Source organism: Carassius auratus, linkage group LG28B (assembly GCF_003368295.1).
Source record: "Carassius auratus strain Wakin linkage group LG28B, ASM336829v1, whole genome shotgun sequence".
Taxonomy (NCBI): Eukaryota; Metazoa; Chordata; class Actinopteri; order Cypriniformes; family Cyprinidae; genus Carassius; species Carassius auratus.
The window spans coordinates 9995634-10015082 of record NC_039293.1 but is presented as its reverse complement, the minus strand read 5'-3'; the positions used below and the strand labels follow the sequence as shown (position 1 = coordinate 10015082).

Below are 19449 nucleotides of genomic sequence, written 5' to 3'. Positions count from 1 at the left end.
TAACAAAAATATTAACATCTTACAATTGTTAAAGAACTGTATGGACTGACTGTAAAATAAGAATGAAAATTTGAATTTGTTCAAATTCCAATTCCCCAAAAATAATAATAATAATAATGGTTATTACCCATATGGGTATAATAGCAGGGACCCATAATCAGCCCACATGGGGCCCAGCTAGTGTGGGCCCCAGATGGGAGAAACCTGGGATGCCCAAGTAGGTTTTAGCTAGGGCCCATGTGAAGCCCACCTTCAGCCCATCTGGGCTTGCCCACATGGGGCCACCATGGAACCCCCGGACAAAATTAACTGGGCCCCATCTGGGCAGCCCAGATGGGGCCCACTCACCAGCCCATATCCATCCCTTATGGGCCCCACATGGGTGTGTTGACAGGGGAGTATTGGGTGGATCAAGATAAAGGGAAGCATTTATATAATATACAACTAGAAGTGGATATAGGAAGGACAGAGTGTAGGAGTAGAAGAAAAGAAAGTATAATTACACGGTTAAGAATAGGACACACTGGGCTCAATTCTTCATTGAAGATAATAGGGAAACATCCAACAGGGAAATGCCAATGTTGCAGTCATTTAGAAACTGTAGAGCATAATTTTATTTCAGAGCACAAAGTACTGTACTGTAAATCTGTTATAAGGTTTCTTAGAGACACAGAGTTAGCCAAGTAGGATTTATTTTTATTTTTATTTATTTTTTAAGATCCAATATCTCCTGATTCACACTCCAGCCCAGTCGGTGGTGGTAATGCACCGTTAAGTTGGTTTGCCAACCGCCATAAAAAAAAAGAAGAAAAAAAAGAAGAAGAAGTATTTTGAACCATTTGACTTGCCGTACATCCTCTTGCGCACGCTATTTCTGATTCGCAATAGTTGTAGTATGTTTGCGTAAAGGGAAACAGACATTCCGAGGGCAACGGAATCGACTGCTACAGCGGACTATCGGTGCTAAACTCAATGGATACCGGCAACTGTTTGGTGGATTCCGGCGACAAGTCGGTAGTCTTGTTTTTGGACGGGGTAGCACTCCATGACAAAGTGCCCCACAAAAGAAAATCCTATTCTGCAGAATACAAACTGCAGGCAGTAAAATATGCAGCCGAAAACGGTAATCGAGCGGCAGGTAGAAAGTTCGGAGTGAGTGAGAAACTTGTGAGGGACTGGCGTAAAATGGAGGTTACTCTAACTCTAATGAAGAAAACAAAGAAAGCTAATCGCGGGCTGAAAGCAAGATGGCCAGAGCTGGAGAAACGAGTGTACAGATGGGTTCTGGAGCAGCGCGCTGCCGGGAGACGCTTGTCAGCAGTGCAGTTACGTCTCCACGCTCTGATAGTGGCCAAGGAGATGAACATACAGGATTTTGCTGGAGGACCTTCGTGGTGTTCCCGCTTCATGCAACGCAACCGTCTCTCTATGGGAACACAAACAAAGTGGTGTCAGAAACGCCCTCTCGCGGCTGTAGACGGTAATGTCTTCTCTTGGTTCTAAATAAATGCGACTTGTTTATGTTTTTTTTTCCTCGTAATGACGTGTTTTTGGACTGACGCATGTTCGTATGTTCGTGAGCGTCTATTAAATCTTGACAGCGACGTCTCATGATATTCACGAGTTGACTTTTTTTGTCTGCCTAAGCATGGCAAAACCTTTAACATTTAGTGGTCATTTGATGGATCATTCATCCATACGTAGGCTACTTATGATTTTTTTTGTGAAGTACTGAAACACTGAACAGTTGGTCATGTGCATTCAGAAGTTTAGAGACGGTCAAATTAAAGAATTAATTTCTGAACACCACTGATATGTGTTTTATTATTCGTGTGTGTATTTGATTTGAGCGCATGAACTGGACTTTTCTTTGGGAATGTCTGTGTGACGTCATAAGGCTGCGGCGTAAACCGGGCGAGAAGTTTCCCTCTCACTACACTTCCGGCTTCTAAACTGGTTGCAGTTCCACTCTGATTCCATATGAGGGCGCTCACAGGACGAGTGCAGAATGAATGGAGGTCAATGGTGGTATACCCCTCAAAATCTTTTTTTTTTCTCAGGATATAAATTTTTTCATTTTTAAGATGGCAATACTATACCATATGTATGCGGTATTTCTTAACACAAGAATAACACAACAAGTACGCAAATTAAATTTTATTATCCGTGTAAATTACACAGTACATGCATAACTATAGGCAGATAAAAGTGCCAGCAACCAAACAAAAAGTTGCTGCGTCGCAAAGAAAAACTTGGGCGAAAAAGTCGGCCTTAACCTTCCGATCCCGCTGATTCTGATTCGGATGCCATCAAGTGGTATCTCTGGTCATAGTCAGTCCTTCACTGACCAATCAGCGTTCATTAGCAGAATGCTAGCATGTTATGGGCAACAACTCAACCTGTAAGAAATCGAAAGGACATAAGTACTCGTTCATTCAACTTTCGACCTTTAACCCATGTTGAACTTGCAAAACCTACAATCACCTAAACGGCAGTCGGGTGAAAGGACAAATTTAGCCGTCTAGCCCCATAGACTCCCATTCATTTTGCACCTATGGCGATCGCCCCCAGTGGAACTCTGGTGGTACTGCAATGGTACGGTACAATAGGATTAATAGCGAGTGGGAAGCTGTTTTCCACAATCCAACAATCAGTTGAGTTTTCTCCTCTCTTTAGATACACGTGAGATGCAGATGTCGTTTATTAAAGAGGAGAGTGAAGACATCAGGATTGCAGATGTGTTCAACAACAAACATGAAGATACAGAGGAACAAACAGGTTTGTGTCTGAAGAATGTCCTCCATTAAAGCCACTAGGACACATATACTGTTACCGGGTGATTCTCCAACTAGGGTACTTTTCTGTCCTTGACAGATATAAAAAAACAAAAAAAAATCCACTTTTTTCACACTTAATACATGTGTAAGGGAACCTATATATATATAAAAAAATAATAATAAATTCTGTCTTTTTATATAAAATATGAGGTATTTTATATGTGTTTTTTACTATTTTGCCTCTGTCCCTAGGCCAGACTTTGGGTCTTCAACCTTATCTCACTTAATCTAATACTGGTATAATTTTAAATTAAAAAAGTATGCATAATAACCCAATTCATTCAAATCTAATAAATGAAAAGCAAGAATGGTCCCAGCAGAGGTTAATACATTGGAGATATATCAAGGTCAATTTGAGAAATACTGCCAATATGTTGATTGTATGTCATTTCTGAACCGCTCATAATTAATTCCCACGGAAACATTTCTGGATTTTTACAATGTCATCAGGTGATATTTGAGATTATTTAATGCTAACTCTTAAGCTAACACTAACAGGCTAGTCAAACATGAGATATTAGAGGGAAATCTCCATGTAAGTGATAGAGACAGGTCGGCTTGGCAAGGACATTGTCTGTGCTTAAAAGTAAAGTAGTTTGCCTATAGTACTAAAAATATAGTGTAGACACACAAACTTTACATATAATGTCATAAAGAATGTTTTAAATTGAGATATTTTATTGTTTACAACTAAATCTGACATAGTTGTTCATTAAGATGGCACCCAAAACCTCAGCAGAGAAGTCCAGACTATTCAGGGAGAGACTAAAATCTGATCCAATTAAATATGCTGAGTTCCTAAGGAAAGACAGACAAAAGATATGAAAAGAAAAAACAGCAAGGACTTGAGTCTGTCAAAGAAATGTCAGTAAGCGACCAAAAAACACAAAACAAAACGCAGACGTAATTATGGTATAAAATGGTCCTCATTTTTAGATTAGATTCAACTTTATTGTCACTGCACCTGTAAGGTACAAGGAACGAAATGCATCTAACCAGAAGTGCAATAAGCAGTAAGTACAGAATATACAAGGTCTACAATATGATAACTATACAGATAAGTATTATGGACATAATTTACAGATTTTAAATACTATCAGCATGATATACAGATAGGTGAACTATGAACATATTATAAAGATGGATTATGTAAAAGTGTATGTACACTATAGGAAGAAACTATAAACATATGAACATCATTTACACTAGTGTAATGGACAGTAAAGTGCATACCTCTTCCCTGTAGGCAGTCTCATCGTTGTCACTGATGAGGCCAATCACCGTGGTGTCATACACAATGAGGTCATGACTCATTTTTGCATTTCCATAATTTATAATTCTACTACAGGTTTTATATCTGAAATGTTATTTTCACCAGAACCCGCCTTTACCAGGTCATTTCCACAACCACAAATACTTTTTGGTAAAATATTAAAACATAAAAATAAAGTTAAGGTAATGATGGTGGTAGTGTTGATTATTTAGCAGTTGAGGGTGAAGTATATGTATATACGTTGAAAAATATCAGATTTGGGCTTACATGGGAAAATTGGATCTCATTCGACTCAACATTACCGACTGAATCTAAAGAGTTTTGTGATTTATGGCCAAACCATTCAGAAGTTATAAGCAGAAATAAGCGTTTTTCATATCTCCTGACCACTAGGTGGCGCTGTGTCGAAACACTGCAGGTAGTCTCAGGTCATTCTCAGGTTATGCTCAGGTCATGCCACAATGCTTCAGTGACAGGACTGTGAAATAGCTAACAGGGGAAAAAGGCATGACTTAATTCTCATCCAGCTAGCCAATTCTGACGAAGCTACTGTCATAGCCTAGGCTTTTATTAGAACAGAAAACAGCTGTTGTAGTTTTTTTTTTTTTAGCAAGGCAGCTCAAGAACGCTGGACACACAGGTACTCTGGCTCTTTTTGCCAAGCCAACGTCAAAGTTTGAAAGTCGAACTTTACCTTCTAGTTATTATTATTCTTTTTCTGAGACTAAAACTGAGACTAAAAACTCCTCCTAGAGCTTTAACTCTACAAACTTCAAACTCAGCCCAGCTCTTCAGACTAAACCCAAAAAATCCCACAGACTTTCATTGACAGGATGCTAAGCTAAGCTTCAAATCCCATTAAACTCAATCAAGCTTCGCTTCTATGAATTATTTCTAGTCAATTTTAACTCATTCAAACTCATCTAATCTATTTGTCTGTTTGTCAAGATTAGATTAGATATAATTGTAATATAGTGAAGTAAATGTAGGTGTCCCGTATATGACAGTTAAAGGGTTAAGCACTGTGCTGATCTGCTGAATTAAAAATCAGAGAAAAGTACAGAAATAAAAAGCAAAGCACAGAGAACATTTTAATCTGATGTGCCTTACACTCGTACTTTTGTCTCAACACTTTTTTAATATAGTGATATAATGATTCACAAAGAGACAACACTTGATTTCTTCTTGATTTCTTGTTGATTATGGTAAATCTGCCTCTTCCACACAGAAATTCAGCTGGAATATTCCCATCCGTTTACAAGTGAAGACGAGCACCAAAGCTTCATTGATATATGTGTAGAGGAGATGGGAGATCCAGAACCCTGCAGAATCAAACACACTGAAGATACTGAAGAACTAACAGGTTGGTCTTTATTCTTTATGATATTTTATTAACAAGGTTTGGGAGGAGCGCGTCAGATACTTAGCCTAATTAGCACAGGTGGAGCACACTAGGGTATAAACACAGCTGACTTACCTCCATCCATTAAAGCTTTATCAGCATCCACCCCATCTCCTCCACTTAGAGTTCATATTACACAGTATTTTGTTTGGAAATTTTTTTGATTCTCACCGCTATTTTGATTGGAAAAAAAGGCACTGCAATAAATGTAACTAAATCAAATAATTAGGGAAACTTCCTGTGAATTGAGTTCATTGTTCATTTGAGTTCATTGTTCATCCCTGTTCATTTTCTTACTGCTTGTATTTAAAAAACGAAAAGAAAAACCCTCTACAAAACACTAGCTTTCTATGGTCTTTTTACTATTCTGTCTACTTGTTTTCTGTGTATGTGTGTTTAAATATATATATATATATATATATATATATATATATATATATATATATACATACAGTTCAGACCAAAGGTTTGGAAACATTACTATTTTTAATGTTTTTGAAAGAAGTTTCTTCTGCTCATCAAGCCTGCATTTATTTGATCAAAAATACAGAAAAAAAATGTAATATTGTGATATATTATTACAATTTAAAATAATTGTTTTTAAATGTATTATACTTTAAATGTACTTTAAATATGATGATTCATTATCAAAGTTGGAAACAGTTCTGCTGCTTAATATTTCTTCAGAACATGTGACACCTTTTTAGGATACTTTGATGAATAAAAAAGAAAAAAGAAAAAAAGAAGCTATGTTTTTAAAATATAAATATTTTGTAATAACAATATACACTACTAGTCAGTAATATGGGGTCAGTATTTTTTTTTCTTTTTTTAATAAAATCAATACTTTTATTCAGCAAGGATGTGTTAAATTGATAAAGTGATAGTAAAGAAAATATCACTTTGGGAAGTCGTGGCCTAATGGTTAGAGGGTTGGACTCCCAATCGAAGGGTTGTGGGTTCTAGTCTCGGGCCGGCAGGAATTGTGGGTGGGGGAGTGCATGTACAGTTCTCTCTCCACCTTCAATACCACGACTGAGGTGCCCTTGAGCAAGGCATCGAACCCCCAACTGCTCCCCGGGCGCCGCAGCATAAATGATGAACACTGCTCCGGGTGTGTGCTCTCAGTGTGTGTGTGTGTGTGTGTGTGTTCACTGCTCTGTGTGTGTGCATTTCGGATGGGTTAAATGCAGAGCACAAATTCTGAGTATGGGTCACCATACTTGGCTGAATGTCACGTCACTTTCACTTTCATATATTATTAGAATTTTTATTTTGAATAAATGCAGTTCTTTTTAACCTTTTATTTCTATTATTAGAGGTGGGCATAGATTAATTTTTTTTATCTAGATTAATCTCACTGTGATCTTGAAATTAATCTAGATTAAAATGGCTCATTCGAATTCTGCCGAAGGCATTCAGAATATGTGTGTTACCCAAATAAAATTGACAAACAGTAAGTCTTTGAGAAGGGGTTTATCAAGCTAGATGGTGCATTAGAAATGTACATCTCCTGTTTCCAAAATGCATCACAAACTGCTTTAGAAAGCTGTAAACTAATTCCACATTACACAAGGTGCAAACAACTGTACGCCTGTTTCACACATACTCCGTCTGCAGTGCGTATGCGTTGCATATTTTTTTAGGCACCCATGTTAACGGATTCCAGTTGCGTTCCAGGAGCGTTGCGTCTGCAGCAGTGCAGTGATCGTTTACGTATAGAGTAGCGATCTGCAAACGCGTCCTGTGTGAAAGCACATCGAGTCCATGCTGCACCACATATGTAACACACACGGACTGCAGACGCACTGCAGACGGAGTAAGTGTGAAACAGGTGTGAGCAGGGCCGTAGCTGGGGTCAGCAGGGACCCCGTGAAGGTCGTACCAGTGGGCCCTGTTTGAAATTGTTTAATTTGTATGTTCGTTTATTTTTATTTATTTGTGCTATTTACACATTGTTTAATTTTTTTTCAAGTTTGTAGGTGTCAAGATACAGAAAAACAATAATTAAATGTAAAATAGCACTGGATAGTCTTCAATGTAAAGATGAAATGTATAATCAAGCCTACATTTATTCAGACACCTTCAACATTTCTCACATTATTACAGTTTTGCTATATATATGTCAAAATATATCTGGTGTGTGGATAATTTTTGGTTTGACTGTTAAAACTACAAAGTAGTCAAGAGCAGTGAGTGATCTTCATTTTCTTGGATTAACATTACAGCAGCCAGTAGCTAAATTAGGCGCGGTCACTTTAAGAGACGATGAACACATCCAATATAATACACATCACATTTTTCCTCAACTGTTTACTTTCACTTAAGAAATAACTGAGTTTTTTCGAGCATAATTTCCAAGGTGGATATTTTGACATATTTCGTATGTATTTGTCGGCACTAGAGCAAAAATATGAAATTCGATGTTCAAGTGTTTTGATCAAAAAACTTGAAAACGCTTATTTTTAGCTTCTCGAGACGCCTTTCTCTGCGTGAGCCCTGAACACCAGAACACCGCGGTGCTGAATTGGGCTCTTTCACATCTTTTTGTTTGTTCAAACTGTGATTTGCATTTGTTCGTTCGGGTGCAGGAGGGACTTCGAGATGAACTTCGCAGAAGAGAGCTCGGTTCAGTGTCGCTGTCCGTGATACGCGGCTTTCTCTCTCTCTCTCTCCGCACCTAACAGCACGCGCACATTTCAAGTGTTTCAGTGAAAGCAAACTGTTTTCCACAATCCAACAATCAGTTCTGTTTTCTCCTCTCTTTAGATACACATGACATGTCGTTTATTAAAGAGGAGAGTGAAGACATTAGGATTGTAGAAGCGTTCAACATCAAACATGAAGATACTGAGGAACAAACAGGTTTGTGTCTTTTGATATTTCTGAAGAATGTCCATTAAAGCCAATAAGACACGTATACTGTTACTACCAAGCTGGCATTTCAACGTTGAAACAACGTCAGGTACCATTAGTGTTGGGTATCGATCGGGTTTTATGCGATACCGGTGCCATTTCGATACTTTTAAAACCACAAAAAAGGGGTTTGAGCCAGTTATTTATATCTTTTGCTTTAGTATGTCAGAAGGAAATATTAGTTTACATTTCCAAACATTCATCAAAACCTATCACAAAAGGTCAAAGCATCTCTAGCAGAAGTGACAGTGCAATGTAGCAGATGAACAATTTCTTACCAATGTTTCAAGAATAAACTGGATCCTCGATGACTCTACAAGGGGAAAGAAGAAAGAGTTTACTGAAAGGTTCTTCACTTTTATACCATTTCTTTAAACCAGTGGTTGTGAAACCTTTTACCACTTCAGAAATTTGTTATTAAATATTAAGTTCCACCATAATGACCAACATTACATTTCAGCAGCGTAGTAGGCCAAACTATTCAGCTACAGCTCTACAGTTAAAAAATGAGGCAGTTTTATTCTAATAAAAACCTTTACTCAAAGATTAAATTAAAATGTATTAACATTAATTTTGAGCCTGACACTTTGAGAACCACCGCTTTAAACAAGCGTAATTTATTTTTTAATTCATTTTCATTTATTCATCTGTGATAAAGCAATGCAAAATACACACACGGGTATTTATTTATCTTCTGCAGGTTACATGTTCTTTAAACTACCCATTTGTAAACTCTGGTTATACTTTACTATTTTCAAAAGATAATAAAGATAGCGATTTTCTTACCTCATTTTGCCAGTGTTTGCAGGACCTCGCAGAACACATCTGACCCTTCTTGTGTTCACAGCTTTTGTTCTCCTTTGACATGTCACGACTCAAATTCGCTCAAAATAAAAAAAATGAACAGGCAAATATGAAATAATTCTGGATTCACTCACAGAAAGACGACAATAAACGGTCATATTTTAAAAAGGCGCGAAATGATTCATTGTCCAGTTTCCTGAATGACAGCCAGATTAACCAATCATGATCGAAGTAATAAAACAAAACTACAAATGGGAATCGTTTCAGTGTGATAAAGCAGCGAAATGTATTTAGTTTTATTGTTAATGATGATAATATTTAACATATACCTTTAGATTTTATAATAGGTGTCATGATTCAAATATTGTTAAATGCTATTAAAATAATAATATTTCAGTATTAATCGAGTCGATTAATGCGTATACGCGTTATGAGTAATTTTCTCCTGATAACCCCTAATAGAACTTAAGTTACACTTTCAGTTTTAATCATACAGATAAGAGCAATACATCAATCGAATCTTTTTTTTGGATACAGACATAATAACAACAAAACTTTGTGCACTTATAAAATAGAGATAACACACAAGGTGTGCTGTCTGCTCTGATCTTCATTTACAAACACGTCATTAAAATGAACTGTAACTCCGTGAATACTCAACGAAGAGACATGAGAGAGATATCTATAGAAAGCTTGACATGTCTACTTTAAAACTAAACAAGTGCCGCAGAAAACAAATATTCTGTGATAAAGTAATCCATATGAAAACAACGCGATGTCCGTTTTTAACGTCTCCCTTCATTATCTTCTAATGTGACCACGCCCCCGCACTTTATTTATTTATATGTTCTAGTTTTCACATAACGTGTAAACATTTTACTAGTTAGACTTTTTCCAAACTATACTTCCTGACTAAATGTATAATCAAGTGAAATATTATGAAGTTTCAATAACAATATACAATACTATACCATTCAAAAGCTTGATGTAAATAATATAAATGTAACAAATAGATAACTGTAACAAATGTAAAAACAATGCTTTTCTTTCAATTTATCCACCCTAAAAAACCTCTTTTCTCTTTCAACATTAATAATGATAATAATAATAATAACAACAATAAATGTTTTTGTAGAAAATCAGAATATTAAAATGATTTCTGAAGGATTGTGTGACTGGAGTAATGATGCAAAGAATTCAGTCAGCTTTGTTTCAGCTTGTTTGAAAGTCAGCTTTGATTGTCCCAAATAAACTGTTTAACTGCTCCACCAAGTGAACATTAAATTATGTTGTGGGATAATTAAATATATTCTCAATAAACTACAAACATAAAATTATATAGATTTATTTTGTTCTCACATTCTTTCTTGTAACTCTTCCCTCTCAGTGACACAGATGAATGAGAGGCTCATTATGCGGCTCATTATGCGGCTCATTATGCAGGTCATTATGCAGGCCTTTGTCTTCTCAGGTGTAAATCACAATGATATTCATGATAGCTGACGCCTACTCACATATGACTTTTACCAACAAAAATTGTCTTAGAAATTTTTTTTCCCAGAAATACAATCATGTACATACATGCATTTCACATATGATTATAGCCCAGTTTGTGCTGATTACAGTGAGATTAGACTTTACCCATTTAGATATTTATAAGAAACTGAAAAAAGCACAAATATCAGGGCATGACAAAACTTCTCCAGGCCCCAAAAATACCCTTAGACTCCAGAGGGTTAATAATATTTTCAACGTTGAAACCACATCTGACTTTACTTCAACTGTATTTCAACGTTGAAGGTCGGTCATGTTCTGGTTGGGTATACGATTATTATAGGGTAAAATGTCCTTTCTAATGATGTACAGTCAACCGTTTCTTAACCCCTTCAGCTCTTAGCGTATAAAAGTGACATTATAGCTAAGGCCGGTGACACACTGGATGCGTGGCGTAAGCGTCTGTTTTTTAATTCGGCTCCCAATGAGACGCAGAAAACGCATGCATGCTAGAAATATAACCGACGCCTATTTCTCACGCGACACGCAGGAGTGTTGGAAAGTGTTTCCAGGCAAAATAGCATAGGAAAATGTTTATAAGTCATTTTGTACATAAATACATATTAATGACATTTTGATGTTTGAAAGTCTATAGGTTGACAAAAATTCAGATATAAATGTAATTTAATAAATAATTATCTATTTCAAAAATTGGACCTGTCAAACATAATCTATTTTGCCGTCAATACTGTTGACGGTGTCTTTTTATCTACAGCCTTCCACAACTCTCTCCCCATATGTGAACAAGGGTGATCCAAATCATGTGTCTTGACACTTTTGAGTGTGTAACCACAGATGATGGCAGGTTAATTAAAGAGGTGGAGAAATACCGACCACTGTACGATCCTACATGTGGTCCAATCGAAGTTTGAGGGTGCAGGGAGTATAAAGTCTATAACCAGCTAATGTTTGTCTCCAGCACACACTTCACTGCTGTCTCCTGCTTGCCCTTGCCTTTTATAAACCCCTTCAATACATAACTAAATACCTAATTGACCTACAAATCCTTTTATATATATATATTAGCGTCCAGTTGTTAATTTAGTCACGATTACATTGTCTTCTGAGCAGAAAAAGGGTGTTAGTTGAAGGATATTTGTGGTTAATGGAGGTGCCACGCAGAACATCAGCTGGTGGAGGAAGCACACCGAAATCACCCCGAACTGTGTTGATAGTGTTAGTAGTATTGATGAGAGGATATTTTCTCCCCATAGATGATGATGATGATGATGATGATGATGATAGCAGAAGAAGCTGGAAGGAGCAGAGAGATGCTCTTGTGAAACACAACCAAAAGCTTCCTCCCAGTGTCTCTAACAGTGGGACAGTCCAGGAATGGAAATACGAGGTTGAAATGTCATTTCTACTGCCTCATTTGAGTCCAAGAAGGTCAGTATCTACTTGAATCTCCTGGTTTTGGTTCTAGAGGTACTTAATAACTTCTAAAGATAGGTGTTACTGAATTATCACAAGGACCACTGTTACTCTGTTTCAGCTCAAGATGTGAACTGGGTCCAGGAGAACCTCTGGAAGACACCCAGGACTCCACTGATCTGAGCTCAGTAGAGGAGCGCACCGCTACCCCTCCAGCCCAAACCCCGTCCACACCCCTCTCCCCGGCCCGTCCTGTGGAGCGCACCGCTACCCCTCCAGCATCAGAGGGGTGTAGCGCCCAGACCCCGTCCACACCCCTCTCCCCGGCCCACACCCCCACTCAAACCAGACCTGCCCCTGACAGCAGCAGACCAGCAGTGAGTGAGGATGAGCAGCTCCTGGACACCGTCCCCGTCCCCGCTGCGCACCAGGAGATGTACTCTTTCGCTCTGAGTTTGGTGCCTAGACTAACCAGACTGTCCCGTGAGGCCCAGGCCCAGGCCCAAGCTCAGTTTTTGACATTGCTCTCTGAACTGGAGGACAGACAGCTGGCACAGATGAACACCCCAGGCCTGTGAGAGGAGGCTTCCTCTGTTCCCCCTCCGCTGCATGTCAAGCCCAGTCCCAACATGACCCCGCAGGACACTTCTGTCTGACCCTGACCCCCACAGCTACCTCAGTTTGGGAATAATGGCCCTCAGCGCGTACAGTTATTCACTTTAGGTCAAACTCAAACCCAGTTCGAATCTTAGCTACTCCGTTTTAAGATTTGATCCGACTCCATTTAATTATCTAATCTGACTCCACGTGCGCCCCACGCTCCCTAACTCTCCAGTGTCTTCAGTAGTCCCCCTCAGTTACCCATGTACTCAATCTGGCTACAGAATCCCCCTGATCCTCTGTCTGCAGTCCTTTAAATACCTCCGACCCAGACAAACATCCCCGAGAGGAGACGGGAACTGACCGTTGAGTTTGATTACGCATAGCCTCATCTGCATATCATCACTATACGACGTGCCTCCATATCTAACACCGTTCATGCTCTACGACTGGAGTGGGATGAGGTGTGTGTGTGTGTGTGTGTGTTAATACACTGTTTCTGCTCTCTGTCTCAGGCGATCTGAGTGTCTGAGCTTTCTGTCATTCGTACACATGTAAATACTTCAGTTATGAAGCTTAACGTTATGTGCAATAATGCATCTCTTTTAGTGTAAAGAACAGAGTTTTCTTATTTAAATGTTTATAATGTTCAATTGTTTAATAAAAAAGTCTTCTTGTTCTCTGTCTTTCTGTTCCTTAACAGAAGAAGGGCTTTTCTTCGTTCAACAACCGTTATCATTTTCAATAGGGTCCGCTGTAGTGGAAATTATATTTTATTTAATTTCTCTAAACCTCATACATGTCACAAGCACATTCAGGGCTTTTCAGACACACCAAATGTATTGAGGTTTAAGTCTTATTTGTTTTAGTGATCAAATGTTGCACTTTTGAAATGTCTCATGTTCATATTTATGGAAATATGATCATATATTGTAATCAGAATTAATTGGAACCACTTTTCAAATTGAGTTTCATTAAATCAACATCTCAGGGAAACGTTATGGGGTTTTATCTTTTACAGAACAGGGAATTGATCTCATACTGTAGAGGACGTCAGGACGTCAGACACAACAAGTGAATATTGAAATCTATCAGACATGGATCCTCCTAATAGTGGGCTTCGTGTCATGGACGTCCTGTAACGCTTACGCAGGCATGCACCTGACAAGGGTTAGATTTGGGGCTTTTTGGCTTTTCATAAAGTGTTTATTCAGACTAATGCAAAGAAAACATCCACAAGACACTTAAGTATTTGTTTTATAGCACTTTATCTATTTGTGTCAATAGATTTCAATTACAATACATATTTGTAAAGGCCGTTTTCTCAAAATGAGTTTTTTTTTCTCCAACACTGAGCCATAAATCAGTAGCACGCACACACCAAAGTTTACATCTTTATTCCCATGTTCCCAAGGTTTTTACAGAGGGATTTGTCCATATATAATTTTCTTGATTAAATACAACATTTTATTCCCCCCAAAATTGTGAAAATGTATTGTTTTCCTGATTTTTCTGAATTATGGAGTGACAAAAAGAGACGAATTCCCTCTGTAAAACCATTTGACTGATGATGTATGAAGAAGATGTTCCTCTTCTGTCTTTATCTCTCTTCTGGTCTCTGTGACAGTGTTTGAGTCCAGTGTTGATGTGAAGTTATCATGACCTCGTCACATCGTGATGCAATATGTTACTCCATTTGGAAAGATATTTAATTTACGCCACTGCAGTTGAAGTCGCGCTGGTGTTAAAAAACTATTTTGAAGGTATTAAAAAGGTAGTAATGTTGCTGGTCCACGTTAGCATTGATAGTAATACTCCGGAAGTCACTGTGAACCAGAAACTGAAAATAGTGTTTGTTTAGCAGAAGAAGAAGACTCATTCAGGTTTAAAACTAGTTTTTGGGGTTACATGACAATATAAAAAACAAAACAATAACCTATTTTAATTTTTGGGTGAATTATTCCTTAAATGTTAATAAACACCAAACACAAAGAGAAAAATCACTCAGATGGATTGATCAATCAAACAGATTTGTTATGTTTTTAGTTGGCTAACAACTGGACACAATATATTTTGTTTTTGAGCAACATGCTGAATATTTAAAACCGTAGAATTAATATATTTTTTCATTGATTTGTTTCCTAATAAGAAAAAAGATGTCTTCAGCGTCTCTGGCCTGTGTCAATGGGCGTTTAATAGACTTCATATGTTCACATAAATGGCATTGTGCAAGTCTAGAACAGAGAGTTGCAATAAGGCAGAAAACAGCCAGTTGCTGATCGCGTGAAGGCTAAAGTATACTTCAGACGCACGCGCACCGTCGGTATTAGCTTATTCTCATCATCAAGAGAGCTCATGCACAGCCGTGCACCGAAAGAGACAGGAGAGAGCACATGACACCAAACAAACACAACACCCACGGAAGACTGTGACAGAAACGTGGTTTTCTCCAAAACAGACATTACTCCTATAGTGTGACGGGAGCTGCAAAACATCAGCATGGAAACCTTAATCACCTGGTGTCCAACTACAAGAACCACCTGAGCTCTGTGACTGCCAACAAGGGCTTTGCCTTCAAGTACGAACAGTCATGTTTTGTGAAGGGGTCAAATCATTATTTCAACCATAAAAATGGAAATGGATGTGTTTTTCTGGATTTTTTGTTGTTAATCTGTCTCTCACTGTTCAAATAAACATAGCATTAAAATTATAGACTGATCATTTCTTTCTCATTGGGCAAAAGTACAAAATCAGCAGGGGAAATGATTTCAACAATCCCCACACCAGGGGACATGAATAGGAAAAAATATATTGATCAAAATAAGCAACAGCTGTCCACAACAGTAGTCTACATCATAGGATTTTATTTATTGTTTTCTATTGTGCTTGTAAATATGAATTTTTTGAAGAAAAGATCAAATAAACCTGGTAGGTGTCGGTATGTGCTCATGGCACCTGCTTCATGAAGATCCAGGAGGTGTTTACTGTTGTCATTTCTGTAGTTACTCTGTAATAAACGACCGAATCGCCACATGAGCGGATGAAGCTTACTAAAGACCCTCCTTCATTCCATTAAACTGACCAATGGTCAGCCCAGTTGTCTCGAACAGTTCCTGCCCCACTCTGCTTACCCCCAAGAGACACAGAAAGCACTCAAACACTTTTAGGATTGCATATATATGTGTGTGCCTGTGCTTTTTCCGGCTGTAAAAAGACAAACCTTTGTTCTAATCAAGCTCTTTACAAATAAATAAACAAATAAAAGTAAATAGTTTAACATTGGCCAACGTTTATTAAAACAAATATAGTGGAGGAATTAATCTCTGAACACCCCTGATTATGTGTTTTATTATTCGTGTGTGTTTGATTTGAGCGCGTGAACGGGACTTTTATTTGGGAACGTCTGTGTGACGTCATAAGGCTGCGCTGTAAACCAGACTTGCAGCTTGTAATTCGACTGAAGAAAGGTTTGTGTGTTAAACATTTCAAACATAAGTGTTTCAGTGAAAGCGAACTGTTTTCCACAATCCAACAACCAGTTCCGTTTTCTTCTCTCTTTAGATACACGTGACATAAAGATGTCGTTTATTAAAGAGGAGAGTGAAGACATCAGGATTGCAGAAGCGTTCAACATCAAACATGAAGATACTGAGGAACAAAAAGGTTTGTGTCTTTTGATATTTCTGAAGAATGTCCTCCTGTCCACCAGAACCAGTGTTGCCAAGTCCTCGGTTGTTTTTCATGTCCGCGGTTTGAAGCGATCCCAATTACGTGATATTTAGCCCCTATGATGTGAATTTTACCAAGGGAACATGCCAAAAAATGTGTATTTTAATCCCGGGACGCAATATCTATCGGAGAACCCCCTGGAAAGCGATTGGGCTAGTTTTTGACTAGTTTTGGGAAGTAACTTCAGCAGGCTTTGTTGTGAAAACCTGGCAACCCTGATCTGAACGCACGAGCTGGAGATGTTACTAACTATGATTATATATTATTAAGGTAAAGCTCTTTCTGATTCTGATTACAGGAGCGCCTTAACAGATGAGATGGGAATGAAAATTGAATTCGATTTTTTTGCACAGCCCTATTATTATTATTATTAGTTTAAGAATAATATAAATATATCGGATAGATATCTAAGATATCGGAATCGGCAAATAGACAAAGCTATCGTATCAGAAGTGGTATCTAATTCATACTTAAATCTCCTTTTGCTTCTTTATATTTACAGATACTAGTCCATATCGTTATTAAATTTTAGTGTAATCATTATAAAATCTGTGATTTTAGAGATCATCTCGTCACATCTCTATTTATTTGAGTTTAGCAGGCTGCGTATTCACTGAGGAAGTGCTAAAATAAACACACACGTTTGTTAATCGATGACTGAGCCTCATTTATGATCAGTTGTGTTCAGGGTATATATTATTTATCAGTAAGATATTCATCATTCACTAGCCTGTTTGCACATTTGCCTCTTGTAGATTCCTGTGTATCTGAATTGTAGGGGAATTATAGTTAAAACCCAAGGACGAGATGTGATGAATGAAGACCAGGAGTCAGAGATTCGTTCAGTTAATAATTTAACTTAAAGAAAATAGTTCAGTTCTCTCAACACTTTTTTTAATAAAGTGATATAATGATTCACAAAGAGACAACACTTGATTTCTTCTTGATTTCTTGTTGATTTCTTGTTGATTATGGTAAATCTGCTGCTTCCACAGAAATTCAGCTGGAATATTCCCATCAGTTTACAAGTGAAGACGAGCATCAAAGCTTCAGGAATAAATCTGTAAAGACTGAGTTTATTAAAGAGGAAAGAGAGGAGATGGGAGATCCAGAACCCTGCAGAATCAAACACACTGAAGATACTGAAGAACTAACAGGTTGGTGTTTATTCTTTATGATATTTTATTAACAAGGTTTGGGAGGAGCGCGTCAGATACTTAGCCTAATTAGCACAGGTGGAGCACACTAGGGTATAAATACAGCTGACTTACCTCTATCCATTAAAGCTTTATCAGCATCCACCCCATCTCCTCCACTTAGAGTTCATATTACACTTTTATATGGGGGGGGGTGGGTTACTCTAGGTTCGGGTCATTCCTCATACAGCAATCCAATATCATTATAATACTTCAGGACACTTCCTGTGAACTGGGTATTTTTGTTGCAAAAAAAAAAATTATGTTAGACAAAAGTGTTGTTGAACAAACACATTTTAACTTTCTTCCTACAACAAACATGGAATTTGTGCCTATGATGTTTATAAAATCATAATTTGTAGATCAATATACCTCATTCATGGAAAGTTTCAGGGACGTACTGTATAAAGAAATAAAGAAACAATCAAGTTAAAATAAGTCTAGCTCTCTCTGTTCTAATTCTATTTTATCTGTTTGTTTTATTTTTTATGGGAAAAAAAGTACTTGGCCCTCTCACTTTTACTCTCAAACAAAACAAAAAGAACAAAATCCTCTACAAAACACTAGCTTTCTATGGCTAGCGTTCACCAGCCCCCTGTCTGACGCGTCCGTCTGCAACAGAAAAGGGAGAGAGAAATCAGGAGAGTGAAGCAATGGCCCACCACATAGAGCAGCCTTCACCTGGGTAAACCCTGCTGGCACGGCTCCGTCCACTGAACCGTATCTGGTGCTTCCTTTTTAGTGAAATCAGTCCAGGGGCTGGTGAGGTCCGAATAATTAGGCAAAAAATATAATTGCCTGTCATTACTAAATATAATGATACCATCTAGATAAGCAGCATATGCAGCATGGGTCCGCAACACCCTGTCCATCAGTCGCTGAAACGTAGCTGGCGCGCCGAACAACCCAAAAGGCAGTGTAACAAATTGGTGTAACCCAAACGGTGTCGTGAAAGCTGTTTTTTCTCTGCATAATGGAGACAAAGGGATCTGCCAATAACCCTTTATGTCCAATGTGGAAAAAAAACAAGCCGTACCGAGCCGGTCAAGCAATTCATCAACCAGTGGCATTGGATATGCGTCAGTTCTTCCTGAACTACTTTTCCCAACATATCTGATTCTCCCTTATTCAGTTTTTTTAGGAGATTGAGGTGATACATTTGACGTGCTCCTCACCTATCTGAGCGTATTACCTCATAATCGAGCTCTCCAACTTGCCGTGTGACCTCAAATGGTCTTTGCGTTAACGTTGGGAGTAAAACAAGCAAAGTGCCCCAAAGTGTGGAGTTTTGTTCCCAGGTCCATCACAAACTGAATTTCGTTTTTAGATTGAGAAGGTCCTTCCTCCCTAGTCTCTATTATGACCTCTAGCACCCCCTAGAGCAACTCGAAGAGGGGAAACCCCGAGGAGGCTTGCGGGACCTCTCGCACTGAGAACAACAGGGGTTACAACCATCCGTCCCAATTTTTGCCATCTTCATGAACGAATTTACGAATCATTGTCTTAAGTGTGCGATTAAAACGTTCGACCAGCCCGTCCGTTTGTGGGTGAAAGACACTCTTGCAGAGTCCCACTGCTTCTGGATATCGTGTTGCATAATCCACAGTGACTAATGCAAAACGATGTCCTCGTGCTGATCGCTCCAATGGCCCGATGAGGTCCATCCCAACTCTCTCGAAGGGGACTTGCATTAATGGGAGGGGGTTCAAAGGCGTTTTTGGGGTGGCCTGTGGGTTTACCAACTGATACACCTGTGCACATTCT

At 38.3% G+C, this 19449-nt stretch overlaps 1 protein-coding gene across 4 annotated transcripts in view; it reads left to right on the top strand.

Moving 5' to 3' along the window:
• The first annotated feature begins 751 nt into the window (after positions 1 to 751).
• Positions 752 to 19449, top strand: part of LOC113067371 (zinc finger protein 239-like) — a 42147-nt gene continuing 23449 nt past the window's right edge. Inside the window, exons 1-6 of one of the 4 annotated variants that reach the window (XM_026239744.1) lie at positions 790 to 1480; positions 2677 to 2778; positions 5339 to 5473; positions 8282 to 8377; positions 12001 to 12175; positions 12282 to 13439. In XM_026239744.1, coding sequence (XP_026095529.1) covers positions 973 to 1480; positions 2677 to 2778; positions 5339 to 5473; positions 8282 to 8377; positions 12001 to 12175; positions 12282 to 12738 — 1473 coding nt within the window. In that variant the 5' untranslated portion in view covers positions 790 to 972 and the 3' untranslated portion in view covers positions 12739 to 13439. Of the gene's footprint in view, positions 1481 to 2676; positions 2779 to 5338; positions 5474 to 8281; positions 8378 to 12000; positions 12176 to 12281; positions 13440 to 16321; positions 16424 to 17484; positions 17647 to 19449 lie in introns of those variants that run through there. The other 3 variants (XM_026239742.1, XM_026239743.1, XM_026239745.1) reach the window with 3 other exon arrangements.